The following is a 25,289-nucleotide window of genomic DNA, read 5'->3' as shown; positions in this document are numbered from 1 at the left end:
GCAAACTAATCAGTTCATTGAGAACCAAGAGAATTTTGGATAATTAAAAAAAAATGATATTTATAATTTTAAGATGCACCACTCATATGTATTTATTTTAAAAAAGTAGATGAATATGAGACTTATATGAAAGAATTAATCTTTTAATAATGAACCATACCCTCTTTCAAATGAAATATATAAAATTTGTATACTTTATAATTATATCTAGCATTACCTTAATAAAAAAACGTTTCTTTGGAGGAGGAGAACGTCAATTATCAATATAAGAATTTTAAACCTTGGTCAATAATGTACAGAGCATATCTTATCAACCGAAAATTATTCCAAATATATATGAAACCAATCCTACTATTATTATTTTTTAATTAAAAAGAGGTTGGTCAATGTAACAAGAGGAACCGATGTCTTGTGGAATATCTGATTTGTCGACAACATTACTTATGCTCAAATGTATTATTCCTCTAGAGTGTCATAATATCTTGCTAAAATTTAGCAATCACATGTAGGTGTGTTTTAGATTCAGAGATGATATGAGATGAAATGAAATAAGATAAAATAATTTTAGATAAAAGATAAAAATTAAATAAATTATTATTATTATTATTATTATTATTATTATTATTTTGAAATTTAAAAAAATTGAATCAATATTTGAAAAAGTTAAATTATTTATTATATTTTATATAAGAATTTGAAAAAGTTGTAATAATAAGATGAAATGAGAGCATTGACATTGGCTTTATCAAAGTTATCTTTAAAATTTGATGAAAAGTACAAGTTTTCCATAAATTCAAACATTTCTATCTATAATCTCATATTGGATTAGCCATTAAATTCATCAAAATAATAATATAATATTATTTTTTTCATAATAATATTTTTATTTATTTTTTCATATTTTGCAATTACACCAACCATATTTACATCAATAATTTAATTTGAGTGAAAATTAACCGGACCATCAATATATATATCTTAATATAGCTAACATTCAGATTAAATAATCGGTTGAGAATTAAAATGTAATAAAATAATCGGTTGATGAGTGTATAGTAACCTTTCAAATTTGAAGAAAAATATAGAAATCCTGTAGCTCAAAACTTTTCATTTTTCATGAGACCAATGTAACTGTAATTTATACAGATTCATCATTTTATGTATTTGATTTGGTTTTTGATGAAGCCAATGCCAATGTTCTGAGTTGAAATAGTTTTATATAAAAATTTAAAAAATTTATAATAATAAGATAAAAAAAATTGAAATGAGTTAAGTTACACAATTATTATTATTTTTTTTTTTTCTTTTGAGATATTTGGCTTTTATCCCTTAATAATGTCGTAGATGATTCCAGGCTTTTAAAAGCTTCAACAATTTGAAGCGAAGAGAGAGAGAGAGAGAGAGAGAGTGAGAGAGACAGGACGGAGTGACGCATTATGCCGATTATTTCCACTGATCGAAAGACGGCGCTTCTGAGGATGGGTGCGTGCGGGCGTTGCGTTCTGCGGGAAAAAAAAAAAAAAGTGAAAACGACGAGCAGAAGAATCGGATTCGACGTGAATCTGGTGCTCATGCGACTCACCGTGACGTGAAAGCATATCCGTGATATTACCGCCACTCCGGCACTCCCTGTGACTTTTCTTTGGGCAGTTATGCCTTATCCGTCGAGTGGGACCTAAAAAGATGGCATTGGGGCACTATTCTTTATGCACTAAAAAACTGTCCACATAATATGGTAATATCTCGTTTAACTTCTGAACTTTAGAATTCATCCATGCAATTTTAAAGGTCTTTTGTATTTATTTTAATCTTTATCGAGTGTCAGACTGTTAATTAGAAGTATGCCGAAAAAATCCTGGTTAGTTGTAGTTATGATTCGTTAATGATTTATTGTATTCCTTGTATGTGTACATATATATATATATTCAAAGAAAATTCTAAAAATAAGCATTAATTATGTATATTCATCTAATCAACATGTCATTTATTATTTTTATCATTTTATTTAAACATACATAAGATAAATTGATAAAAATAACAAATTATAAATCACACATTGATTAGATAAATATGTATAGTTTAAGACTTTCGTGAAAAAAATTTTAAACTCAAATTATCTTTATAACACTAAAACTACAAATTTTGCATCACTCAATTATTTCTCTTGGTGACAATTTTGCCACACTCATAATCATATCTGAGTTATTTTATTTTTAAGATGGAATATAGAGTATATCACTAATATCATTTAAATTGTAAGATTATTTTTTGTAATAATTTAAATTTTAAAATTTATTTTTTAAAATTAAATTATATCATTTAAATACTTTATTATGTGTGCTTTAATAAACATTTTCATTGCACATACTAGAAATAAATTAAGGAGTTAGATTGAAATCTTTCTTCTTTCTTGTCATAAAGTTATCATATGATCATCATTTTTATTCTCAAATATTTGTTGAATAATTGGGAAAAATAATTAAAAAAAATATTCGATCAAGATATTTTTAAAATGACCACGTGTACTATGAAAAATTTTAGATCAATCATTATATTATAAATTTCGTATATCCTAATTATTAAGAAAACTATGGTAATATTGCGCTGTTAGCTGTATATATGTAAGACCGCCGGCGCTGATTTTCTGTGGCTTTTATCCGCACTTTACAAAATAAAATCTAAATTAGAGAATAAAATTATAATAATTCATTTTTTAACAAAAAAATTGTCAAGAAACATAGTGAAGAATCTTAAGCTTGATTTGTTTTTACAAACTATCTCATTTAATTATTATAATTTTTTAAAAATTTTAAAAAAATAAAAAAATTATTCAATTTTTACAAAATTTAAAATAAAATTAATATTTAAAAATTATACTTTAATAATATTTTTTAAAACTTTCATTTCATATTATATATGTAACCAAATGAGATGATAGATAAATAGTGTTTCAGTATTTCAATAGTTAAGAAGGTAATTTGTGAGAAAAAAAAGGGGATGCATGTTTTTATTTGTTATAAAGAAATTATATAAAAATAATATAATAAATATATATACTTTCATGTGATTTATTAATTTATTTTAATCACGTAAAATCACTTTAATTTTAATGGCTAAAATATCTTCCTTTGATTTTTGTTCCAATACAAGGTGGAGTTCGTGGAGATACTAGATTGATGGCTTTCTGTACTTCCTCGTTGGCTGCACTCGCACACGAACGAGAAGATAAAAATAGAAAAACACCGCCTCTTCTCTCTCTCTCTCTCGCTCTCTGCCGTCAACTACACCCCCACAACCTCCACTCTCTCTCTGGGCAACTCGAGATCTTCCTTGCTTTCAGTGCTTTGAAAAGCAAATCTAAGGCTGCAGTTCATCCCCTCTCTCTTCTTTTGCTTTCACAAATGGGCTTTGCTACACGCAGTCGGGAAACGCAGTCGGCGTGCAGTCGGCTGTACGGAATGAATAAAAAAAAATTATAAAAAAATTATTTTATATTCAAGGGGACCTGCATGAATTATAAAAAGTTATAAAAATAATTTTTTTTTTTCATGTAGGTCCTGTATTAATTTTTTTTTTACAGCCGACTGCACGCCGACTGCGTTTCCCGACTGCATAAATCATTTCTCTTCACAAATACACGCTCTCTCCCTCTCTCCCACTCTATCAGTTGTCTTTTCACTTAGATCTCTATTCTCTATCTTCAATACAGACCTCAAGATTCCATCTATTTACGGCCCATCATTGTCTCCTGGCTAAGTTTTGCCGTTTTTGTTTTTGTTTTTTGTTGGTTTACCAGTCCCAGTAGCTTATGCTTTCGTTAAGCTTTTACCGTCGGTTGCTTCCTCCTCAAGATCTTATCCGAGTCTGCTTAGAAATCAAGCTGAAATTTTCCCAAGAAAGTGAAAGAAAAATTCCCCAGAATTTTCTGGTTAAAGTTGTGAGCGATTTGTATAATAGTTCCCCGACACCAGACGGTGCCATGAGCCTTGAGTTTTGGTCCACTCTCCAAGGCTTTGAAAAAAAAAAATAGAACAAAGCGAAACAGAGGCGTGTGTTCCATGGAATCAAATTCCCAGCACAGTTATCAACTCCAGCAACACGATAATCACCAAACGAATTCTGGGTTATTGCGGTTTCGCTCTGCCCCCAGCTCGCTTCTGTCCAATTTCACCGAGGAGTGTGTTGGTTCCGGTGCCAACAAGGGCAATTTCACGGAGGGCTCTGATTCGGAGAGATTAATTTCAAGATTTCTGAATTACGGTGGCGGCGCAAATTCAACTTCTCCGAGTTTCCAAGATTTTGAGGATAAGCCTCCGGTGTTGGCGGCGACCGAGGCGGCTGCGAACCGTGTGAGCTCTCAGCAGGGCTATTCTGGGGGTCTGCCTCCCCATTATCCTAGATATAGCACGACTGCGACAACTTCTTCTGCCATGGATGGCGCATACGGGTTGGTGGGTTCAATGGCAATGGATGGCCACGTTCAAACGAAAGCAGTTAACTCCAATATTGTCAGGCAGAGCAGCTCGCCTGCTGGGCTTTTCTCCCAGATTTCTATCCCAAATGGTATTGTGCTTGTTCTCATTGAACATGTTATTAGGACGATTTGAAAATTAATTATTGCTTTTAAATTGTATATAGAGCTGGCTATAGCTGAAAAACTTAACATCTTTATATTAGATTTATGATAGGGAACTGATCTGAGAAGTTGTGTGTCGATTGAGTTAGCAGAAAGGAAACGAGGAAAAGAAGAAAATTCTTCTCTGAAACAATTCTCTCACGATTAGTAGCTGGGATGCAGTACTTTAGATTTCTTGGCATTATGAGAGTCACCTGCAATGCGATTTGTGGAAAATATCGTTATCAGGAATAAAAAAGGAGTGGTCTGAACAATTTTTACCTAATGGGTTTTATAAACTCGTTAGTGAACTCTACTTTTTTGTTGGTCCCTAAGTTGCCAAGAAAATGTAGGGAAGTATGAGTTTTCCCTACAAGTGAATTAAACTGTGCCAGGATAGCGTTTATATTTGGCAGTGAGACTTTTATTTCCCTGGGTTCAACCTGAGTATCATAATAGTTCGGGACATTTATGCTCCTGTCCTTTTCCTCCATTTCCTCAGCAACTAAACAAAGTTGAGGAATTGTGTTTAATGAGAATATTTTGGGACTTAATTGCAGATAAATTTTTAAAGATCTCATTTAAATGCTCATGTTGTTGGGGGTATAATCACTTGTCAAAATGATAAAATGTTGTCGGTGGATAATCATTTCAAACAACTGAGCTGTGACAAACAGATTTTGTCATGATCAGACACTAGAATGAGTTACTTACATAACGATCTCTCCGTAAATTGCATGCAGGCTATGCCTCCATGAAAGATCCTGGAAACTACGGTGAAGTGAATGGTACTAGTGGAGATGTAAGTCCGTCTACAAATGGATTGAAGAGTCAAATTAGTTTCTCTTCGAGACTTCCTTCTTCCCTAGGAATGTTGTCGCAGATCTCTGAACTGGGGACTGATGCTGTTGGGCCAAATAGTCCCCGTGATGGAAAACTTGGAAATGGAAATGATGATGCTCGATTTTACGGCCTTGGGTTCCCATATGGTTCTTGGAATGATCCATCTCATCTCACAGACAATTTTTCTGCCATGAAAAGAGAACAAGATGATGATGGGAAACTCTTTTCTGATGCTCAGGTATCAAATTTGCCTTTTGGGTTTGGTTTTCTCCAAATCTTATTGCTTGTGTGGTATAGTCTGATTTTTGTCTATATTTAGAATGGAGGACTTGGAACTCGGGTTCATATATTATCCCACCACTTAAGTTTGCCAAAGAATTCTTCAGAGATTGTTGCCATGGAAAAGTTCCTGCAATTCCAAGATTCTGTTCCTTGTAAAATTAGAGCTAAGCGTGGCTGTGCCACTCATCCTCGAAGCATTGCAGAAAGGGTAAAGTTTATCTCCATTACCTTAGCAATTGACAATTTTAATTATTGATATATTTTATGCAACATGCATTTCTGTTGATTTAATTGGTGAACACATGACTTCTTCAGCTGTAGTAAGCGTGATTATATGGGTAAATTACTTTCAGGTTAGAAGAACCCGGATTAGCGAAAGAATGAGGAAACTACAGGAGCTCGTCCCTAACATGGACAAGGTAGTACATTTCGGTCTAATAATTTAGCCTGAAACCATTGTCTACCTCTCTATCTGAAAGATTCAAGATATTTATGTTTATTCTTGGCAGCAAACGAACACGGCAGACATGTTGGACTTGGCTGTCGATTACATCAAAGACCTTCAGGAACAGTTCAAGGTATCAAAAGTAAATTTGAACTTTTCAAGTTCCTTACATCTTGCCATGTAGTATTCATCATCCACTCAAGAATTTGTGTACTTGTGCAGACTCTAAGTGAAAATCGAGCCAACTGCAAGTGTTTAAGCATGCAGAATCCAGTCTCAAATCAAATTGCTTAACTTGCTGCTGTAGAGAAGATAAGAGAGAAACGGAGAATTGGATAGAAACCAGATATTATTTATGGCTGAGCAATAAGTGGAAGTAGCTTAAGATATTATCTTTTAGAGTTGCTGTGACATAGAAAGTTGGTTTTTCTGTTTTCACCACAAGAATTCAGGTAGCGTAGTCTAACTGGGCTTCTAGTCACACGATACATGAAATAAAAGAGAGGATCAATTGTATAGGTCGTGTTGTTCAAATAGTGGAATCCTCGATTTATGTGATCGATGAGCTGCTGCTTCTTTTGAATAATTTTCTTGTCGGTTCTGGCAGAGTGATAAGTTGGCCTTCCAAACCCTCAAAAAAGTTTAGAAACTTTGTCATTTGGGGACCGCTTTGTTGTTCACATTAATTGAATTAGATCCCTTTAAATACAACTCTTTATATCTTATTATTACAAATTTTTTAAATTTATACACTAAATATAATAAGTAATTCACATTTTCCATATCATAAAATAATAATAATCTTAAAAAAGTAATATTTTATTTAATTTTTAACTTTCATCTCAACTAAATTCACTATCTAAACCACTCTTTAGAGCATTCACATTTAATTTCCTGCAAAATTTCTTATAATTTAATTAAAAACTACATTTCCTAAACTTTTTCCATCTTTCAAAACTTCATATATCATATTCATTATCATTTCTCTATTCTATTAAAATGATATTTTTATATTATTTATTTATTACTTTTTTCTCACTTCTATTTACAAATTTAACTATTTAATATTTTTTATGTTTTAAACTATTACTTTAGTGAATATTTTAAACAAAAATTTAAATTATTTTTTTGCAGGTATGATAATATTTTTAAAATTAATTAATTTTTTTATATTTTTGTAGTTATTTAAATTATTTTTAAAACTATTATTTAAAATTATAATAAATATGAGTATGATAGAAAGTGTAGATGATTGAAAAAAGAATTAATTTAATTGAAATGAATAAAATATTGATAAAAGTAATTTAGGGGATGAATATTTGGAGAATCATTGTTCATTCCTTAATTTTTCCTAAAATAGGAATTAGGATGTAGGGGCGACTTTAGTCAAAATTGTAAACTAATATTCAAATTATAAAGGAAAAGGAGATTAGGAACCAAATGAAAATACTCTTATATATATAAGGAAAGAAGTAGATACATAGATTTTCGAGCTATCTTGAGAAAGTAATTATCTAGACGATTCACCTTTTTTTTATTAAAAATTTCATTCTCTTCTTATAGGAGTGGTTGGGATGAATTTCATCCAAAAATTTCACAACCTTTTCTGTTGTGTACTCTATCATGTTGTGCTCTATTTTGAAGTGAGACAACACTCTTCATTGAGGGTAGGTTTGTTCGTTCCTTCGTTCGTTCGTTTGTTTTTTTTTTTGTTTTTTAATTTTTTTAATTTTTTTTTTTATTTTATGTTGATAGCAATGCATTATTGGGGAGCCAATTATTGAGACAAGTCAACTATCACCGAGAAAGCAAATACTTTTAGCCCAAACTGCTTGGATGAACTTTCTTCCTTTGTCCATATACAAGTGGAATCCTTATCTCGATCTTTTTTTATTTTATTTTGCGAGAACATGACATTGAAAGCAAGCAAAATTAAGTTATAGTTTAGATAGTGAGATGAAATAATTTTAGATAAAAATTAAATAAAATATTGTTAAAATATTATTTTTTAAAATTATTATTATTTTGAGATTTAAAAAAGTTAAATTATTTATTATATTTTATGTAAAAAATCGTAAAAATTATAATAATAAAATAAAATGAGATAAGATAATTTAAAATTAATTTTAAATCTAAACAGGACGTAAATCATTTGACCCGAGGAGTTTCCTTGTTTTTTATTTTTTTTTTTTTTTTTTTGTTTTCATGCTTTTCAAGAAAGGAAAGAACTATCTTATCGATTACCAAAATTAGGTTGCAGGGGACGGACATGTGGGGACGGGTCGCGAGGCAGTGCAGGTCAAACAAGGCAGGATCTCAAATTGTTTTGTTCTGCCGTTTACGACACAAGATTTTCCTAGTTGAATGTGTTATTTCGAACAGGCATTTCCTCCTCGCCATCGGGGTGAATCACTGAATCTGCCTGGGGGCCCTGTATCTCTGATGGCTACTTGTTATTATGCTCAGGAGTTTGCTCATAGAGAGAACCTATTTTCCATGGAGATATTAACTATTGCTTTTAAGACGAACAATAATTTAATTGGTATCACCTGATTGACTTGTAAACTAAGTTTAAAATTTAAAATTTTATTTCTTTTTAATTTGACATGTCAGCAGCTAAAATTCTCCATGATATCATCTAAATAAATATAATCAGAAGTTATGCGAACGCAATGTATTTTTTTTAAAAAAGAGTTAAATTTATTATTAAAAAATTAATTTTTTATGTAATTATATATTTATTTATTTATTTTTTTAGAAAAATACATGATGTTTATATATTTTATAACTATAAATATTATTTACGATAAAATATCACAAATATATTTATCCAATTATACATTAGAGAGTCATGCTGGGGTTCAGAATTAGACATAGGCCTCCACCATTGCTGGGCTCTACATAATTCTTAAAAAAGGGAAGTACATAAAAAGCCCTTTTTCCATTTAAACAGAAAATGTTGTTGTTTTCTGTTATTAGGTGTAAAATAGAAAAGGTCAAGCATGGCTTAACTCCAATAGAAGCCCAACACAGATGGACCCCAAACGCTACCCTTTTAGCCCAATTCAAGGCGGCCAATATTGCCAATTCGAGTTAAAAACATTTTCCTAGACGGAACCAACTCCGGAAATTTGAACCGGTCAACTGACACGTGTGAACAAAATTTTCCCCAAGCGAGTCATTTCTATGATACCGCCCATTTTTCAATTCGAAAAATTTTGCCAATTTCGGCTCCCTGATCACTCGAACTGCTTCTTTGCTCTTCTTCCTCTACTCCCCCCCGCCCCCAAAATTCCTATGCCGTCAAGAAGAAAGACCCAAACCCCGCTTAGTCCCTCGCGCGATCAAGGTAAAATGTCACTTCTCTAATCCCATCCCTGTCTCCTGAAATTGGGTCGCTGGCTCAATCTCAATTTCATTTTCTTTGGCGAACGATATCCGAGTCCGGATACAAACCTGTAACTTTCCTTCGAAAATATTATCTTCCTGGAAAGTGAGCGTCTGTTATTTTCTATTTGATGCCTCCTTCGAACTTTTTGGTCTAATTATTAGTGCGTGTGCTTTTTTCCGTCTTTCAGTTGAATAGCAACAATGCTGGAATCGAGGGACAGAATCTCGAGGCTCGTCCCGGAGTTGTTTGCTCTAAGGCGAACAGCCGGTGTTGGATTTCTTCTAGACGACCAGAGAATGAGTCCGAGCTTGTTCGAATCACCGATCATGCGTGTGAGTACTGTTACAACTCCAGTGTCTCGTGGACGGACGGCTTTGGGTGCGACGCGAAGTGGTGGGCTCGGAAGAGGCAGGTCAGGAACTCCGAGAAATGTTCGTGGCTGGAATTTGTCTCAGGCTACGGGACGGGATAACGCTCAGAGTTCCCGCCGGTGGTCTGGTCGGGGCATGCACGGGAACAGTATGTTACCTTTTTGGTACCCGAGAACTCCTCTCCGTGATATCACTGCGGTTGTTAGGGTAAGGAAGTTATTATTCTTTCACCCTATTGACTCTTTTTCCCCCCTCTCTCTTTGATTCAACCTTGACTAAGTTATGTGGTTAAATTAGATGTTTTTGTTAATTTCCATGGGCTGGCGATTGTTCTTTGGATGCACGAGTCTTCTACTCTTCTAGCTTTTGGCCGACGAAATAGGGATATTAGATGGGGAATGTTGTGTAGTTGGCTTCGAGGGATATTAGATGGGTTCATTATGATGAATGCCTTTCTTAATTTTAACGTCGTGTAGTTCTGTTGCATCCATTTCTTTCCTTTAATTAGCATTTTACTTCAATTTTTTTTCTCTAATTTAATATCAATGGGCATTAACATTGTCTTCCAACGTTCTTTTGATAGTGGGTCGTTCAAGCTTTTTCTAGTGGCTCAGGAGCTGATCGGCTTCTTCAAGGGCATTTAAGTTTAACGTGTCTTTCTTAATTTTAATTTGAGTAATGATTCATGTACAATTCTTTTATAATTTATTTTCAAACAATCAATAAAATCATGTCATTCTATTGAAAATAAATTTTAATATTACAAAACTAACTTCCATTCCATGCAGAGTTGTAAAATAATTATAAAATAGTGGTAAAATGATCATTTTCCTTTAATTTTTAGAGTGTAATTTTAACGTTGTCTTTCTTAATTTTATTGTTTTCATTGTAGTTCGCTTCAAGGGCACTTCTTTAATTAGCACTTTACTTAAAAACTTTTTCTCTAATTTAACATCAATGGGCATTAATATGCCTTCCAACATTCTTTTGATAGTAGGCTCCGGGAGCTGATCTACTTCTCTTCTCTTTTATGGGCAATCTGGTGTATTTAAATTTCTTATTCTTAAATTTTTTCTTGGTTTTATTAGATATTGTGGTACTTCTGAAAAATCCAATTTAAACGCCTTTTCTCTTGATTGGTGGTGTTTTTTGTTTTTGTTTTTATTGTGTACGTACACAATAAAAACAAATGTTTGGTTTTTTAAGGTCCTATATGACTCATATCGTCTAGTTCTTTTTTATTCTTATTTAATTTTTTATTTGCAAGTTTAATGATTAATTCCCCCCAACAGAAGTCCCGGTTCTTATTTCCTCGGTGTTTCATTTAATTTTTGTTTTTGTGTGAGTGTTTGGCTTTTGCTAATTTCTTGGATCAATTGCTTTTTTAGGCGTCTAAAGAAAAATAAATTGAAAGAGATTTTCTTTTTATATTTTAAATAAAAAGTTGATGAGATAACAATGGGAAAGTGCCGTCGGTGATTTACTTGTAAAATGTAACAGTAAGAATGTACACATAGGTAAGTTGGGCTCCATTTCATTCTCTTTTTGACAAATTCTGGGCTGATGTCTGTATGTTGCTGTTTCCGATTGTTTGGGCTTGTGAAATTCTGAAGAGGGAATATTCCCTGGACTTCTGGTTAAAGTGGTCCGAGTATAGTAACTGAGATCTAGTTCCAATTTGCGACCCCACCCCCCAAATGAAACCCGTCCTACTTGTTGTGGTTGAGTTTTTTTTTAATCTTCTGCATTTATGTTCCTTTGTTTTGGTTGAATTTTTAACAACCTGCATTTCATAATTAAGATAGTTATCTTATGGTAGTCGTGGCCGAAAATGGTGATCATTTCTCTTTGCAATTTTTTAAGTTCATTTCTTTCAACCTCTGTTTTTATTTGAATTTTGTTCATGCTAATTGGTATTAATACTGCGCAGTAGTTTTTATTGATATACTTTCATGAGAAATCATGTCCGGAATTGTTAACTTTTCTTTTCTGTCAACACTGGTAATCAAACTCAAGCCCCTTCCTGTTCTTACATCCTATACTCGGCTTTAAGGAAATTTGCTATAAGTTTTTTTTAAAAAATATTTATATCATCTATTAACTATGCAGTTATTTAATATTTGAAGTTCTGTGTCAAATTTCTTATTTTGGCCAAGCCGTTGGCAGTACTGCCATCCCTTTTCCTTTGAGAGCCACCCTTTAGCATTGATCATCCATGTTTGATTTTTTTTGGGTCCTTTCCTTGAACCTAAATCCAATGGTATCTATGAAGACTTTGCTACTGCCTGTAGTTCAAGTACCAAGGGAAATCCACTAATTGTTTGAAGGTCTTGAAGCACCCAGTTTGGTGTTGTTTTTTAACTAATCAGTATTCCTTGGTACCTTACAAACTTTACCCTGGAAAACTCTTCTCTTAGGCAATTGAAAGGAGAAGCGCTCGCTTGAGAGATGTGGAAGGCCAACAAATAGAGAGTCCTGATCCTTCTGTACCGCTGTCAAGTGCTCAGCTTGAGCACGATCTCTCTTTGATCTCTCCAAATCCAGCTTTTGGTGTCAAGCCTTGCACACGTTCTGTCGGTAAAGTGCCAAAGATTCTGCTTAGAATCGCAAATGAAAATACTGGAGAATCAGAGTTTGTAACACCACAGAAAAAGCTCCTGAACTCAATCGACACAGTTGAGAAAGTGGTGATGGAAGAATTGCAGAAACTGAAGAGAACCCCATGTGCTAAGCAGGTGGAGAGAGAAAAAAGAGTTCGTACTTTGATGTGTATGCGTTGATTCTTTTGCAACGAGGACCGAGTCAGTGGATGCACCTAGAACTGTTAGACAGAAGGGCAAGAAACCTGTGCAGTGAGATTGATCATCATCTGATGATATTGGGGACTCCTGAGGTAGATTTGATAGATATATCTAATATTTTCTCTGCTTGTATGAGTTTGACATCCATTGAAAGTTCTCGGTATAAGATTGGTTAGCAGTTCTGCTGCTTAACGTCTTCACAGAAAGTCTTGGACCTTGGTGTCATGTAGAACTAGTCAACACGTTTGTTTATTTTTTCCATCATTCTTTGATGGTTACGTGTAATGGTAGCTATTGTTTTGAATTGTGTTCCATATATAGTGTCGGGTTTTTTCCTGCTATTTGGAAGAAACTATTCCTTCAGTTTTGGGAAAAATATGTTTTGCACCCTCCTACCATTAGATGTTTTACATTTTATTCTCCGACACCCTTTAGTCATTAAAAAAAATAAAAATGTAATGCGCAATGTGTTAATTTCGTTTACATATGCTGTGTGGTACGGAAGTTTGTTCAAACATATCATTCACAGAAATTCCCATTAACAAAGTGAGGAGAAATTACGGTTGAATGAATAGAGCTGTTTGAAACATATATTCATGGATTTTTTCTTCGTTAACATGATCATTCTAAACTCAGCTTAAATGAAAAACCACAACTTCAATATTTCCTTGCTCGACTCTCTCCACCATGTTTTTCCATCTACGGTCTTTTAGCCCATCAAGAATGCAGGTATCTTAGGTTAAGCCTTGGCACACGTGGTGAAACGTGTGGTTCCTTCAGTTAAACTTGAAATCCTACCGAACAAAAGACCAAGAGCAATAATTCTTGCTGGAAAGTGGACATGCCTGATCGATGCGCGAGGTCTAGTGACAAAAAAGTAAGGGTAGTGATGAACCAGAGGGCGAACAAAAGGTAGTAGAATTGGGTATCTATGGTGGCCATAGATGTTCAGAGCTTGATACGCGACGGAGTTAATTCCCTTACTGTTTTTATAGAGGAGTAATGCTAAATACTGGTTTGACGCCAAATTTAAGGCTTAAAAATCTCGTAGAGATTCTTTAAAAAGAATTAGAAGTATTATAAAAAAATAATTTTTGTAAAAACCATTTTTATAAGGAGAAAGTGTATTTTGACTTCACGATGGAGTAATGATGGTCAAGATACCAAATGCTAGATTAATGCGAAATCACACTACGTGACCATTCGTCCAGCTTCAAGTCCAGAGAACGCGGCAATAATGTCCATGAAATTGAAATTTCAAAGCCGAAAAAGCCATAGCAGCGAATCCAAAAAGTAATCCGATTAATTGTGCAACACTGAAGTTATCATAGATATTAAAATCAGGACCACGAGCTCCATGTCTTAAATTAAAGAATAATCATAATTATACGTTATTGGTATAATAAAAAAATATATGCAAACTCGGCAGAAGTTTTTTATTTTATTTTATTTTATTTTATTCAGGAGGCCGGGCGTCTCGTATATGGCCTGGTATCAAAATGATAATGAAGTCGTATATATCATGATTTCATTATTCACCAACTCGATCTTTGCGATTGTAGAGCACACACAGGTATATAAATGATATTTACAGTGTGGTAATGCACATATTTTTTAAAACATAAATAAATATGATATTTATAAGAAAAATTATTTTTTAATAATAGATTCTATTTTTTTAAAAAAATTGTACAGTATTTAATATTATATATATAATATTTTTTTTTATAAAATTTAAATTTTAAAATTTATCTTTTAAATTAGATTATATCAATTTAAATTAAGTAGTCTGTAAACATGCTTAAAAATAAAATTTTTGTTAATGAATCTACGTACGAGTAGCCTCTAATAGTTAAACAGAATTAGGACCACGCCAATTATTTATTTATTTAATTAATATATAAAACGTACGTACAGGACCATGTGCCTAATAAATATAAGACGAACTGCATGCATATGCTGCATGCTTATCAAATTATTGAGGTCCTTGTATAATTTAATTTTTAAGCAACCAATTAGATAGGTCCATGAGAAAATTAGCTACACTCACCGACAAATTGTACCTCGATATCATGATGGCGACTCCTGGCCCCCTGGGAAGGTAGTACTCTATTAAAAGCATGCACGAGGACCACACCGCCACAAGATAACTAACAGATATAATTTTCTACATATATTATACAAATTCGTACGTTTAGGGATCTGAGCATGCTTGTCCGGGATTTATGACTAGAGTTTTCTTATATATATAAATAAAGTTGTATATTAATTTATTTATATTTAAAATTTAAATTAATATTATTTTTAATAAAATCTATTTTTTAACCAATCACAATAAATTAGTGCATATATTAATGCACAAGTGTGTTTGTAACTAGACCTTTTTTTATGAATAGAATTTTACTATATACAAGTAAAGTCACGTACTAATCTGCATATCAATACTGATTCTTTTATATTTAAAATTTAAATTAATATTGTTTTCAATAAAATCTATTTTTTGATAATCACAATAAATTGGTGTATATATTAATACATAAGTAAGCTTGTAACTAGACTTTTTCTTATGAATAAAATTTTACTATATATAAATAAAGTCGCGGGCATATAACATCTTTCCATGCTACATCACTGTCTTGTCCATGCATGCAAAAGACAGTCATATATAACATCTTTCCATATATATATAATTAATTCACATTCCTATATAATATGCATGGTGCCGGGCATTCAAATTTGGGGTTTATTTGTATGAATATTAGCCCAAAAACAGCGTACGTATTCATTTGTATGCATATGTATAGGATGATCATGATCCTATGTAAACTTGTCCTTTACTTCAACAGTCCAATAATGATAAACCCACCAATAAAATTTGCATCTTGGAAACACTTTTTATAATAAACATGCATGACGTACGTCTATGAAAACACGATTAAGGCCGTCATGTTTGTGCAGTTCATTTCAAATTTTTTTGTGACTTTTTTAATTTAATTATTATAATTTTTTCAAATTTATAAATAAAACATAAAAAAGTACAATTTTTTAAAATATAAAAAATATTAAAAAATCATATTCAAACAAATTTTTTAACTTTATAATATTTTTGTTCATTTTTCTCTCTCTCATTTTTTAGAATTCAATAAAAAATCTTAATTTCATTTTATTATTAATAAAATTTTTATCTTATCTCAATACCCAAACATGTGCTAAACCTATTTGTAAGTCTAGTACGTGGTAGTCTATTCATTGACGCGTCAAATACATTGTTAATTATTTGTAAACCTACCAGTGGATCAACTAGTATGAAATGGTATTTGTGTCTTGAGTTATCTTTTTTTTTTCTTTTTTTTTTTTAATCCTTTTCTAAATTCTATTGTAAGTAGTACTGTGTTGATAAGTTCCTTAACTAATTATTTATTTAAAGCAGAGTCGAAGAAAGAGGCATTTAGCAGCCTATAAGTTGATGTCTTACGGGGCGCACTACTTCATTAGAGAAGCACATAGTTCTCCAATTCATGCAAATAGAAGTACAAAACATGAATTATACGATGGCCACTTGTGCTGGTGATCACATGTTGTATTACCTATCTTTCATTTCTTTCATCACTCTTTTACTCGTGCACTTTTTCATCAAATCATGGTTGAAACCTCGTCCGGCCATCCAAACCCCTCCGAGCCCACCGGCACTACCCATCATTGGCCATCTCCACTTGATCGGCTCAGTCTTACCCAAATCCTTCCAAACCCTTGCTCGCCAATACGGCCCCCTCATGCAAATCCGTATGGGGGCCTCAACGTGCGTCGTAGTTTCCGACGCCGTTCTTGCCAAAGAAATCTTCAAAACCCATGATGTTACTTTCTCATCCAGGCCTGAATTCGGATCGTCCGAATACTTCATCTATAGAGGCTCACGATTTGTCATGGCACAGTATGGCGACTACTGGAGGTTCATGAAGAAGCTTTGCATGACTAGGCTTCTTGCCGTTCCACAGATGGATAGCACCATTGATATCCGCGAGGAAGAGATTGAGAAGCTTGTGGAAAGGGTAACAGAGAGTACAAGAGATGGGAATCCGTGCGATTTGTCTCGCCAGCTAACGATATTAACAAATAACATTGCATGCAGAATGGCAATGAGCGCGCGATGCTCGGGGAGTTGTAATGAGGCTGAGGAAATACACGAGTTAGTAAAGCTGTGTTTGCAGCTGGCAGGGAAGCTTAGTGTTGGGGACGTCTTGGGTCCTCTGAAGATGCTTGATTTCTCTGGGAATGGGAAAAAGCTCGTGACGGCTTTGCAACGGTTTGATGTGCTGGTTGAGCGGATCATAAAGGAACATGAATTAAAGGTGATAGACGGTGGTGATGGAGCCAGTGACCAAAAGAAAGATTTGCTGGATATCTTGTTGGAGACGTATAGAGACGCAACTGCTGAAGTGAAGATAACCAGAAAGGACGTCAAATCTTTCTTACTTGTGAGTTTGCATATGTTTACTCGCGTATTAATTCTATATATATATATATATATGTGTGTGTGTGTGTGTGTAATAATATAACTTAATTATGCTAAGATTCCTTTTGACCAAAATCTAAATTCATGTTTCCATTAATATGCATAGGATCTTTTCATGGCTGGCACCGATACTTCATCAGCAGCCATGCAATGGGCCATGGGAGAGCTCATGAACAATCCAAAGGCATTCAAGAAGCTTAGGGAGGAGATCAATTCCGTGGTGGGGCCCAACAAGCTAGTCAAAGAGTCAGACATGCCAAATCTCCCTTATCTACGAGCAGTCATCAAGGAAACCCTAAGACTTCACCCTTCAGCACCTTTAATCATCAGGGAATGTGCTGAAGATTGCCAGGTTAACGGCTCCATTGTTAAGGCCAAAACTCGGGTGCTCGTCAACGTCTACGCTATCATGCGGGACCCAGTTTCCTGGAAGGATCCCGATGAGTTCATACCGGAGAGGTTTTTGGAAAGCTCGGGCGAGAGAATCGGTGAGCACCAGATGGAATATAAGGGACAGAATTTCCGTTACCTTCCATTTGGTAGCGGAAGAAGAGGATGCCCTGGTGCATCGCTTGCTATGTTGATGATGCACCCGGCGATCGCAGCCTTAGTCCAACGCTTTGATTGGAAACTGAAAGATGGCCGCGAGAAAGTCGATTTAACGCAGGGGTCAGGTTTTGCTGCTGAAATGGCAACGCCACTTGTTTGTTACCCTATTACGGTCTAATAACGCGCGCATTAGTTAGCGTACGTACTTGGATTAATGGAGCTTATTGTGTTTTATTACCTAATTACCTTAGTCAATTCATGCTTGGTTTGAGTTTGATATTGCGTCGTGCGTGCTTTTAAAATTAGTGATCATCGATTTATATCGTGTGTTACTTGTACTATTTTGTGTTGAATGCAGGCCGTACATTAAGATGGAAATTGTTATGATATATGTCCTTAATTAGTATATACGTTTGCTTGTAGATTAGATCTTCTTGATCTATCTCAATATATACAGAATATTTTTCACTTTGTCGAGTTACAAGTGATCTATTATTTAGACCCCAATGACAAAACCCATGAAACCCACACACTTGTTTCTCAACTGGAATGATTTTTAGATAAATTTAGTATTTATATAAAAAATTATTTTTTAATAAAAGCGTGGAACTTGAACACTCAATCAAGACTGTATATAATATTGTTAAATCATTTCAGAAATAATAAATAATTATACCCTCGATCGGGTGCATTGAACGATCCTAAGTTATAATCTGTTTTGAAATCCATTTAATTAAATATATAGATACGTCAACGTCAAGGCTGGCAACTTATGAAATATAAATATGATAGAGTAAACTGATGATAAACCTAGCTAGTACGTATATGAATGCAAGCTAGCTGTAATCCACCGAAGAAATCCAGATGCAGTGCCGCATGATAATAAGGGTTGTCTATTAATTATGAAAGAAGCTAGCTAGCTGGGAGCTTATGGGCGGCCGTACTAATTAACATGTTTAATATTTATATTCAGTCTTCAAGGCCTTCATGCAGGTTACAAATCAATTATGTCAGAGAAAATAAGTCTGCGAATATAAAGCAATTACAAAGTAGCATTATTCGAATATAAAATGTCACAATTAATGAGGAACCTCATCCTAATATCCTCGTCTCATTTATGTCCTCGATCTTTGTGTAAATTTATCAGTTAATTAAGTACCTTTAACTTAGGAGTATAGAATCGGGCCAGATTTTTTTCTGGCCAGATCTTAAACCTGGAATTCGGATGCATCCGGACGGGTGAGATAAATCCAGATTTTTTGTTTTTTGTTTTATTTTGTTTTTAAATAAAACCTTACCCATTCTATTTCGTTTCTTCTGGCTTCTACTCTCTTGAATCCTCTCACTTGTCTCTCAAGTCTCTCGAGTCCAGAATCGGCGAATCCTCTCAACTTCTCTTACCCATTCAATTTCATCGTTTTGAGCCATATTTTGGAAAGGTAGAACTGATTTATTTGCTCAAGGACCTTACTTCGGGCTACCTTTCGTTTCCAACTCCTGAGAGTCATCATCACGACTGCTCGTGGAGGTGGGTTGAGCCCATATTCGCTTGTGGCTCCATATTCACTACTTCCATATTCCGGGCTATCCAATGACATCTTCCCAATTTCAGATTTAAGATGTGAAGAGTAATAGATTGATTAGTTCAATTAGTTATGATATATTATTTTTTTTTATTTTTTTAAATTAATATTTTGCATTGTGAATTTTTGATGTAATAATAATATTATTTATTTTAATTTGCATTATTATTTATTTTGTACTTTATTTTATATTTTTTTAAAAACTTTTAAAAATTGTTTAATTTTTTTTTCTTAAATTTGGGCAATTTAAACATGATATCATAATTTTTTTAAAATATTTTTTAAAGTTTTAAATTGTTTTTTTTTTCTCAAAAAAAAAATTACTAATAAATCCAGTTACAATCTGGATATCCAAAAAAATCTAGATATCGAAGGATTATTTCCGAATTAATCCAGAAGGTTATCTGCCCAGTTTTAAGAATCTGGATCCAGATCCGGTTATGCCCGAATGTCTAGATTCGGTTTCACACCCCTACTTTAACTAATATAGATACACCTATTTCATGTCATCATTAATTTTTTTTTTAATTTTTCATAAAATATAATAAAGAATTCAATTTTTTTAAATCTCAAAACGATAATAATATTTAAAAATAATATTCTAACAACATTTAATTTATTTAACTTTTAACTTTCATCTCAATTTATCTCATCTCAATTCACTATCAAAACGACATCTATGTATATATTAATTATGAGCCAATAATCGCATTTATATTAAAAAACATTATATAAGTTGGTGAAATAAAATGGACTAGATAATTATATTAACGGTTATTACATATACGAAGGTGGTTTTGGTCAGTTTTGACAATCAGCAATGTTACATACAGTCGTAGAATTGCAAACACCGTGCAATTGCTTTGAAAAAGAGTGAGGTTCACGATTAGAAAGTTAGTTTTTTTTTTCCATGTGGGTCCCATATTAATTTATTTTTTTCAAAGCGACTGCACGCCGCTTGCACAATTACGACTGCAAATATCATTTCTCTTTGACAATACACTACAAGAAAAATATATTTTTATAATTAAAATTTTTCAACAAAAGTAATTATTTCCGACGAAAACGTACTTTCTTTTGGTTATAAAATTTTGTTTATCTTGTAGTGAGATTTTCAGCCTCTAACTATAGATCAGGGTATGTGCATCAATCATAACATTTAATATTTATAAATATTAAACCACTATGCTAATTAAGTTTTATGAAATTTGTTTATATTCTTGGCTCCTCTCTTGAACCATTACCCCCGTCGAAATACACAGAATGACACATGCTGCACGTGTTACTTCACGTTGGGACGTGAAGAGCTGTCGGGGCAAGCAATTCACGAGCACTCTTCACGGAGGCTGCTTGCATGCATGTCCCTCAAAGCTCCTACAGTCACGTCGTGGCAGATATCTTTTACTGATTCTTGTACCCGAAGTTCTTTTTGTTATTGTTTTTACTTTTATAATCTCAATTTTGTTGTTTATTTTTAAAACAAAACATGTATTGAGTAAATTAATTTATTGACACCCAAAACATGGATTCAGGATCAAGAACTATACTTCACCGCTCTGTACGTACGTAGGCTCAAATTGCTAATCTGCAAGTCAATTACTAATTGATTTGGTACACAAAGTTAATGCTCCGTCAGTCACCACCCCGGCGGCCAACTTTATCGATCGGTCCTTCCAGTACGCTCGCGAAGGTCTAAATTTACTAGCTTAATTAATTAATGTTACCGAGTTTTATTTTATATTTTTTTATAATATAAGTACTAGTGCTTGATTTAATAAATATATAATTAATTTCCATCAATTATCGGTGGACTCTCTTTCCAATAATGAAGTTTGACCCGCAACCTGTTGTCCTAGGGAGCTGTCTTTCAAGTCAATGCTATCTGGTATTATATATATAAATCAAACTCGTGTCCCAAGCAATTACGTGTGCAAATTAACGATTGTGAATCTTGATATAAAGAAGAGAATCGTATAATTAATTCAATGGTAATTCTTGTATTAAAAAAAAAAAAAATTCAATGGTAATTCGGATAACATCACAAGTATTACATTCCTTACAGTATATTATATATATATATATATATATATATATATATATTTATATATAAACTTAAATCATATAACATGATCTGTTACTAAGATCATAAGTAACATCTCGCGCGTATATTTCGAAAATACATCTATCATAATCCAGAAATATAGGTATATGATCAAATTCATGAATATTAATACTCGTTAATTTATAGCTTCTATGGAAGGTCCCTAGATCATCAAGTTCTTTTAATACTATTATTGTCATGAGTATGTATAAATAAGCAATAAATATTGCATAAACTATTTCGAGATAGACCCTTAAATTTGGACAAGATGCAAGGACGACTCGAGGATATCTATATATATATATATATATATATATCTTTTCGTGATATATATATATAATTTCTATCTCAATGGAAGGGGTTGAAATTACAAGTAGGATTACGTGCAATTTTCGTGCGTCATGATATCAATTTATATGCATGGTATTTCTCATCATGCACATGCTATAAATGCCAGTTGTAAGTGTCATATGATCTTTCCCGCGGACTAAGCTCCAGGAAAAAGCAATAGTTGGCTATCTCTTACCATTTGGTGTATCAAACTCATCATGGCCAGTACTCCTAGTACTGCGCATCCTAATCTTTCTGAATGCGCCTTCCTCTTCTTCATCTGGATTGTTTCAAATCTCGTTGTGCGTTTCTTGATCAACATATGCATCAACTCTAGAGCCAAAACTCGGAACCCACCCAGCCCACGAGCTCTCCCCATAATTGGCCACCTTCATCTACTAAGATTTAAATTACCAGAGTCATTCCAAAACTTAGCTCGACGCTATGGCCCTCTCATGCAGATACGAATTGGTACTTCAACAACTTTCGTTATCGCTTCAAGTGCTACTGTTGCAAAAGAAATCCTTAAAACCTACGATATCGATTTTGCCTCTAGGTTTGAATTTGGTCCTACGGAGTACAATATCTATAGTGGGGATGGCTTTGTTACATGCCCTAATAACACCTATTGGCTGTTCATGAAAAAGCTGTGCATGACCAAGTTATTGGCAGGCCCTCAGCTAGATCGTTTCAACCATATTCGAGAACAAGAGATTCAGAATCTCTTGAAATCGCTGTTCAAGAGCTCTAGAGAAGGAGAGGCGTGCGATTTAGCTATGGAGTTAACGACCTTGACAAATAATTTGCTATGCAGAATGGCTTTAAGCAAGAGATGTTCGGAAAATGCCGAGGGAGCTAAGGAAGTCAGGAAGTTGATCGTGGAAATTATGCAGCTTGGAGCAAAATTAGGAGTCAATGAAGCACTTGGTCCTTTGAAGAAATTTGATCTCTTTGGAAATGGGAAAAAGCTTGTGGAGGCAATGTGGCGGTACGATCAGTTATTCGAGCAGATCATAAGGGAATACGAAGACGAAATTGTTGATGGCCAAGGGAAAGACGATGCAGATCTGATGAGCATCGTGTTGGAGATTTATAAAGACACAAATGCAGAAGTGAAGCTAACAAGGAATCAGATCAAGTTTTTCTTCATGGTGAGTTCTCAAGTCAAATATTACATTATATATATACACACACCAAATCAAGTTCTTTTTTTTTTTGTGCTTTTTTCCCTAAAAGTACATTTGCAGAGGTTACCTGATATGGGAAAGGTATTGCGTAGACTGGTTGAATTAAGTGTCTAATTGGTAGCTAGCTAGCTAGGTCAACTTAGCCTCTAAACATATATAATTATGTAGTTTCCAAGCGATTTAGTCGACTATAAAGTTTTCTTATTTCTTGAAGATTGATTTTTCGAGTAATTTAATCCTTCCACACAAGTTGATACTAAGTTTTTAATCTCATCGAGAGAGACTAATGCACATTGTTTAAGACTATATCAACCACTGTGGCAGGAAATATTCATGGCAAGCATTGATACTTTAACAGCGGCCATACAATGGGCCATGGCGGAGCTCATCAACCATCCCCAGCCATTCAAGAGGCTCAGAGAGGAGATTAACACGGTTGTCGGGGCCAACAGGCTAGTCAAAGAATCAGACGTCCCAAATCTTCCTTACTTGCAAGCCGTTGTGAAGGAAACTCTAAGACTACATTCTCCAGTACCCCTCATCCATAGAGAATGCACGAAAGATTGCACGATCAATGGATTTCATGTAAAGGCCAAGTCTAAAGTGCTGATTAATATCTATGCTATCATGAGGGACCCGGAGCAATGGAAGGACCCAGATGAGTTTTTACCTGAGAGATTTTTGATCAACTCGAATGATAAGCTTGGTCGACATCGAATGGAAATAAAGGGTCGGGATTTTCATTACCTTCCATTCGGGGGTGGAAGGAGGGGATGCATTGGTGGAACACATGCTCTACTGGTAACGCATGTGACACTCGGAGCATTGACCCAATGCTTTGATTGGAAAGTCAAAGGTGGAGAGAAGATTGATATAAACGTAGGGTCAGGATTTTCTGGAGCCATGCCACTTCCTCTTGTCTGTTACCCAATCGCTCGTTTTGATCCATTTTAGAAAACCATGATCTTTGCTTGAAATGCGGCTTATTATTATCTGCGAGTTATCATCATGTACGTGTCAGTGACATATTTATATGTACGTAGTACCCTAGTTTTTTTAGCGTGTTTGATGTAGCGATTAAGGCTATTTTATATAAGGCAGTAATAACAACTTGTGGTTTTCTGTAAGTTTAATATAAGCTTGTTGATCATGTGCTTGCGCTGAATTTCGTATATATCATGACCGACGCCTCTCATTGGTTATTTATATGATAAAAAGTATCATCTTCAATCTTTTTCTTTCATCGTAATTAATATATTTATGTATGTATATATAGGAGATGATTCTCAGCTTACAAAATTGAAAATAGAAGAAAAAAAAATTAGACAGATACGATTTAAATTTAGACAATTTTATTTTTTCATGCTAATCTATAAATTAGCAAACCATTTAAATGATAATATTTTATTTGTAAGACTCAAATTTTAAATTTTTCCTTGCAAATTAAATTAAATTAAATCACACAAACACTTTATTAGATGTGTTCACTACAATAGAAAATGACTTTTTTGCAATAAAAATATTCTTTTCATGCTAATAATAAGCTATTTTTCAATGGTCATCCATGTCTGATGTCTCTATGCAAATAATTACAATTGCGACGAAATATTTTCCTTGCAAGATAATCATTGCAGTGGATATATGTGTTGCAAAAAGAAAATATATTACCAACGTCGAATCATCTTTTCGTTGAAAAAAATAACTCCTCAATTAGCAACAATTCACAATTCATTACAAATAATAAATGCATATTAAATAATTCTATTTTAAAATCTTTACACTGCATGTTGTGAAAAAAGATGACAATGAATTAAAAAATAATATCGAATGAGAAAAACACACACGCAATCACACGCGACATAAGATGTACGTAGTTCAGCAAATTGCCTACATCTACAGGAGCTGCAGAGGATTTTATTATTGAGGAGTATCACACTACAAGATGGATCTCAATACTGTACGTCCACAGTGTTCACTCATACAGTAATCGTACGGCCATATGGTTTAAAACATCATATATATAGTTACACGGCGGAAACCCTACAAAATGCATGTTCGCTCAAGTAACGTGTCGAGCGCGCGCGCGTCGATCGAACTTCCCTTCCGCATCCTGCTCGAGCTCACTGTCGAACTAACATCGAGCGTTCAACTCTACCTAACTTCGCTCGAGCGGCCAATGCCCCCGCTCGAGCAGGAAGAGCCAAAGCTTCCTGCTCGAGCTCACTGTCGAACTAACATCGAGCGTTCAACTCTGCCTGAATTCGCTCGAGCGGCCAAT

At 33.9% G+C, this 25,289-nt stretch overlaps 4 protein-coding genes across 5 annotated transcripts; all 4 read left to right on the top strand.

Annotated features, from left to right (window-relative positions):
* Positions 1-3,633: 3,633 nt before the first annotated feature.
* LOC122277649 (transcription factor bHLH130-like) lies at positions 3,634-6,771 on the top strand. Its single transcript, XM_043087733.1, has 6 exons — positions 3,634-4,563; positions 5,359-5,696; positions 5,778-5,948; positions 6,094-6,159; positions 6,250-6,318; positions 6,408-6,771. The coding sequence occupies exons 1-6, from the start codon at positions 4,059-4,061 to the stop codon at positions 6,477-6,479; spliced, it is 1,221 nt and encodes a 406-aa protein (XP_042943667.1). The 5' UTR covers positions 3,634-4,058; the 3' UTR covers positions 6,480-6,771.
* Positions 6,772-9,372: 2,601 nt separating this feature from the next.
* LOC122275316 (protein POLYCHOME-like) lies at positions 9,373-13,111 on the top strand. Of its 2 annotated transcripts, none has more exons than XM_043084324.1 (3): positions 9,373-9,534; positions 9,764-10,154; positions 12,365-13,111. In XM_043084324.1, exons 2-3 carry the CDS (start codon positions 9,777-9,779, stop codon positions 12,725-12,727), a joined length of 741 nt encoding a protein of 246 aa, XP_042940258.1. In that variant the 5' UTR covers positions 9,373-9,534; positions 9,764-9,776; the 3' UTR covers positions 12,728-13,111. The 2 variants fall into 2 exon arrangements, with proteins under 2 accessions (XP_042940258.1, XP_042940259.1); XM_043084325.1 differs by lacking the exon at positions 9,373-9,534 and adding an exon at positions 9,545-9,717 and having other exon boundaries at positions 9,757-10,154.
* Positions 13,112-16,204: 3,093 nt separating this feature from the next.
* On the top strand, positions 16,205-18,218 carry LOC122277335 (3,9-dihydroxypterocarpan 6A-monooxygenase). The gene is made up of 2 exons (XM_043087293.1): positions 16,205-17,223; positions 17,368-18,218. Exons 1-2 carry the CDS (start codon positions 16,267-16,269, stop codon positions 17,986-17,988), a joined length of 1,578 nt encoding a protein of 525 aa, XP_042943227.1. The 5' UTR covers positions 16,205-16,266; the 3' UTR covers positions 17,989-18,218.
* Positions 18,219-22,003: 3,785 nt separating this feature from the next.
* Positions 22,004-24,066, top strand: LOC122275092 (3,9-dihydroxypterocarpan 6A-monooxygenase-like). Its single transcript, XM_043084040.1, has 2 exons — positions 22,004-22,975; positions 23,336-24,066. The coding sequence occupies exons 1-2, from the start codon at positions 22,043-22,045 to the stop codon at positions 23,963-23,965; spliced, it is 1,563 nt and encodes a 520-aa protein (XP_042939974.1). The 5' UTR covers positions 22,004-22,042; the 3' UTR covers positions 23,966-24,066.
* Positions 24,067-25,289: the final 1,223 nt, after the last annotated feature.

This window comes from Carya illinoinensis, chromosome 9 (genome assembly GCF_018687715.1).
Source record: "Carya illinoinensis cultivar Pawnee chromosome 9, C.illinoinensisPawnee_v1, whole genome shotgun sequence".
NCBI classification, from domain to species: Eukaryota; Viridiplantae; Streptophyta; class Magnoliopsida; order Fagales; family Juglandaceae; genus Carya; species Carya illinoinensis.
Note: the sequence above shows the minus strand (reverse complement) of the source record. Positions and strands in the feature narration are given on the sequence as shown.

Bases quoted from the DNA above. Each gene is read 5' to 3' on its own strand.
- LOC122277335 (XM_043087293.1), top strand. From the start codon at position 16,267: ATGCAAATAGAAGTACAAAACATGAATTATACGATGGCCACTTGTGCT. The intron at 17,224-17,367 runs GTGAGTTTGCAT...TAATATGCATAG, and splicing joins ACGTCAAATCTTTCTTACTT to GATCTTTTCATGGCTGGCAC.
- LOC122275092 (XM_043084040.1), top strand. From the start codon at position 22,043: ATGGCCAGTACTCCTAGTACTGCGCATCCTAATCTTTCTGAATGCGCC. The intron at 22,976-23,335 runs GTGAGTTCTCAA...CCACTGTGGCAG, and splicing joins AGATCAAGTTTTTCTTCATG to GAAATATTCATGGCAAGCAT.
- LOC122275316 (XM_043084324.1), top strand. From the start codon at position 9,777: ATGCTGGAATCGAGGGACAGAATCTCGAGGCTCGTCCCGGAGTTGTTT. The intron at 10,155-12,364 runs GTAAGGAAGTTA...CTCTTCTCTTAG, and splicing joins ATATCACTGCGGTTGTTAGG to GCAATTGAAAGGAGAAGCGC.
- LOC122277649 (XM_043087733.1), top strand. From the start codon at position 4,059: ATGGAATCAAATTCCCAGCACAGTTATCAACTCCAGCAACACGATAAT. The intron at 4,564-5,358 runs GTATTGTGCTTG...AATTGCATGCAG, and splicing joins CCAGATTTCTATCCCAAATG to GCTATGCCTCCATGAAAGAT. The intron at 5,949-6,093 runs GTAAAGTTTATC...AATTACTTTCAG, and splicing joins CTCGAAGCATTGCAGAAAGG to GTTAGAAGAACCCGGATTAG.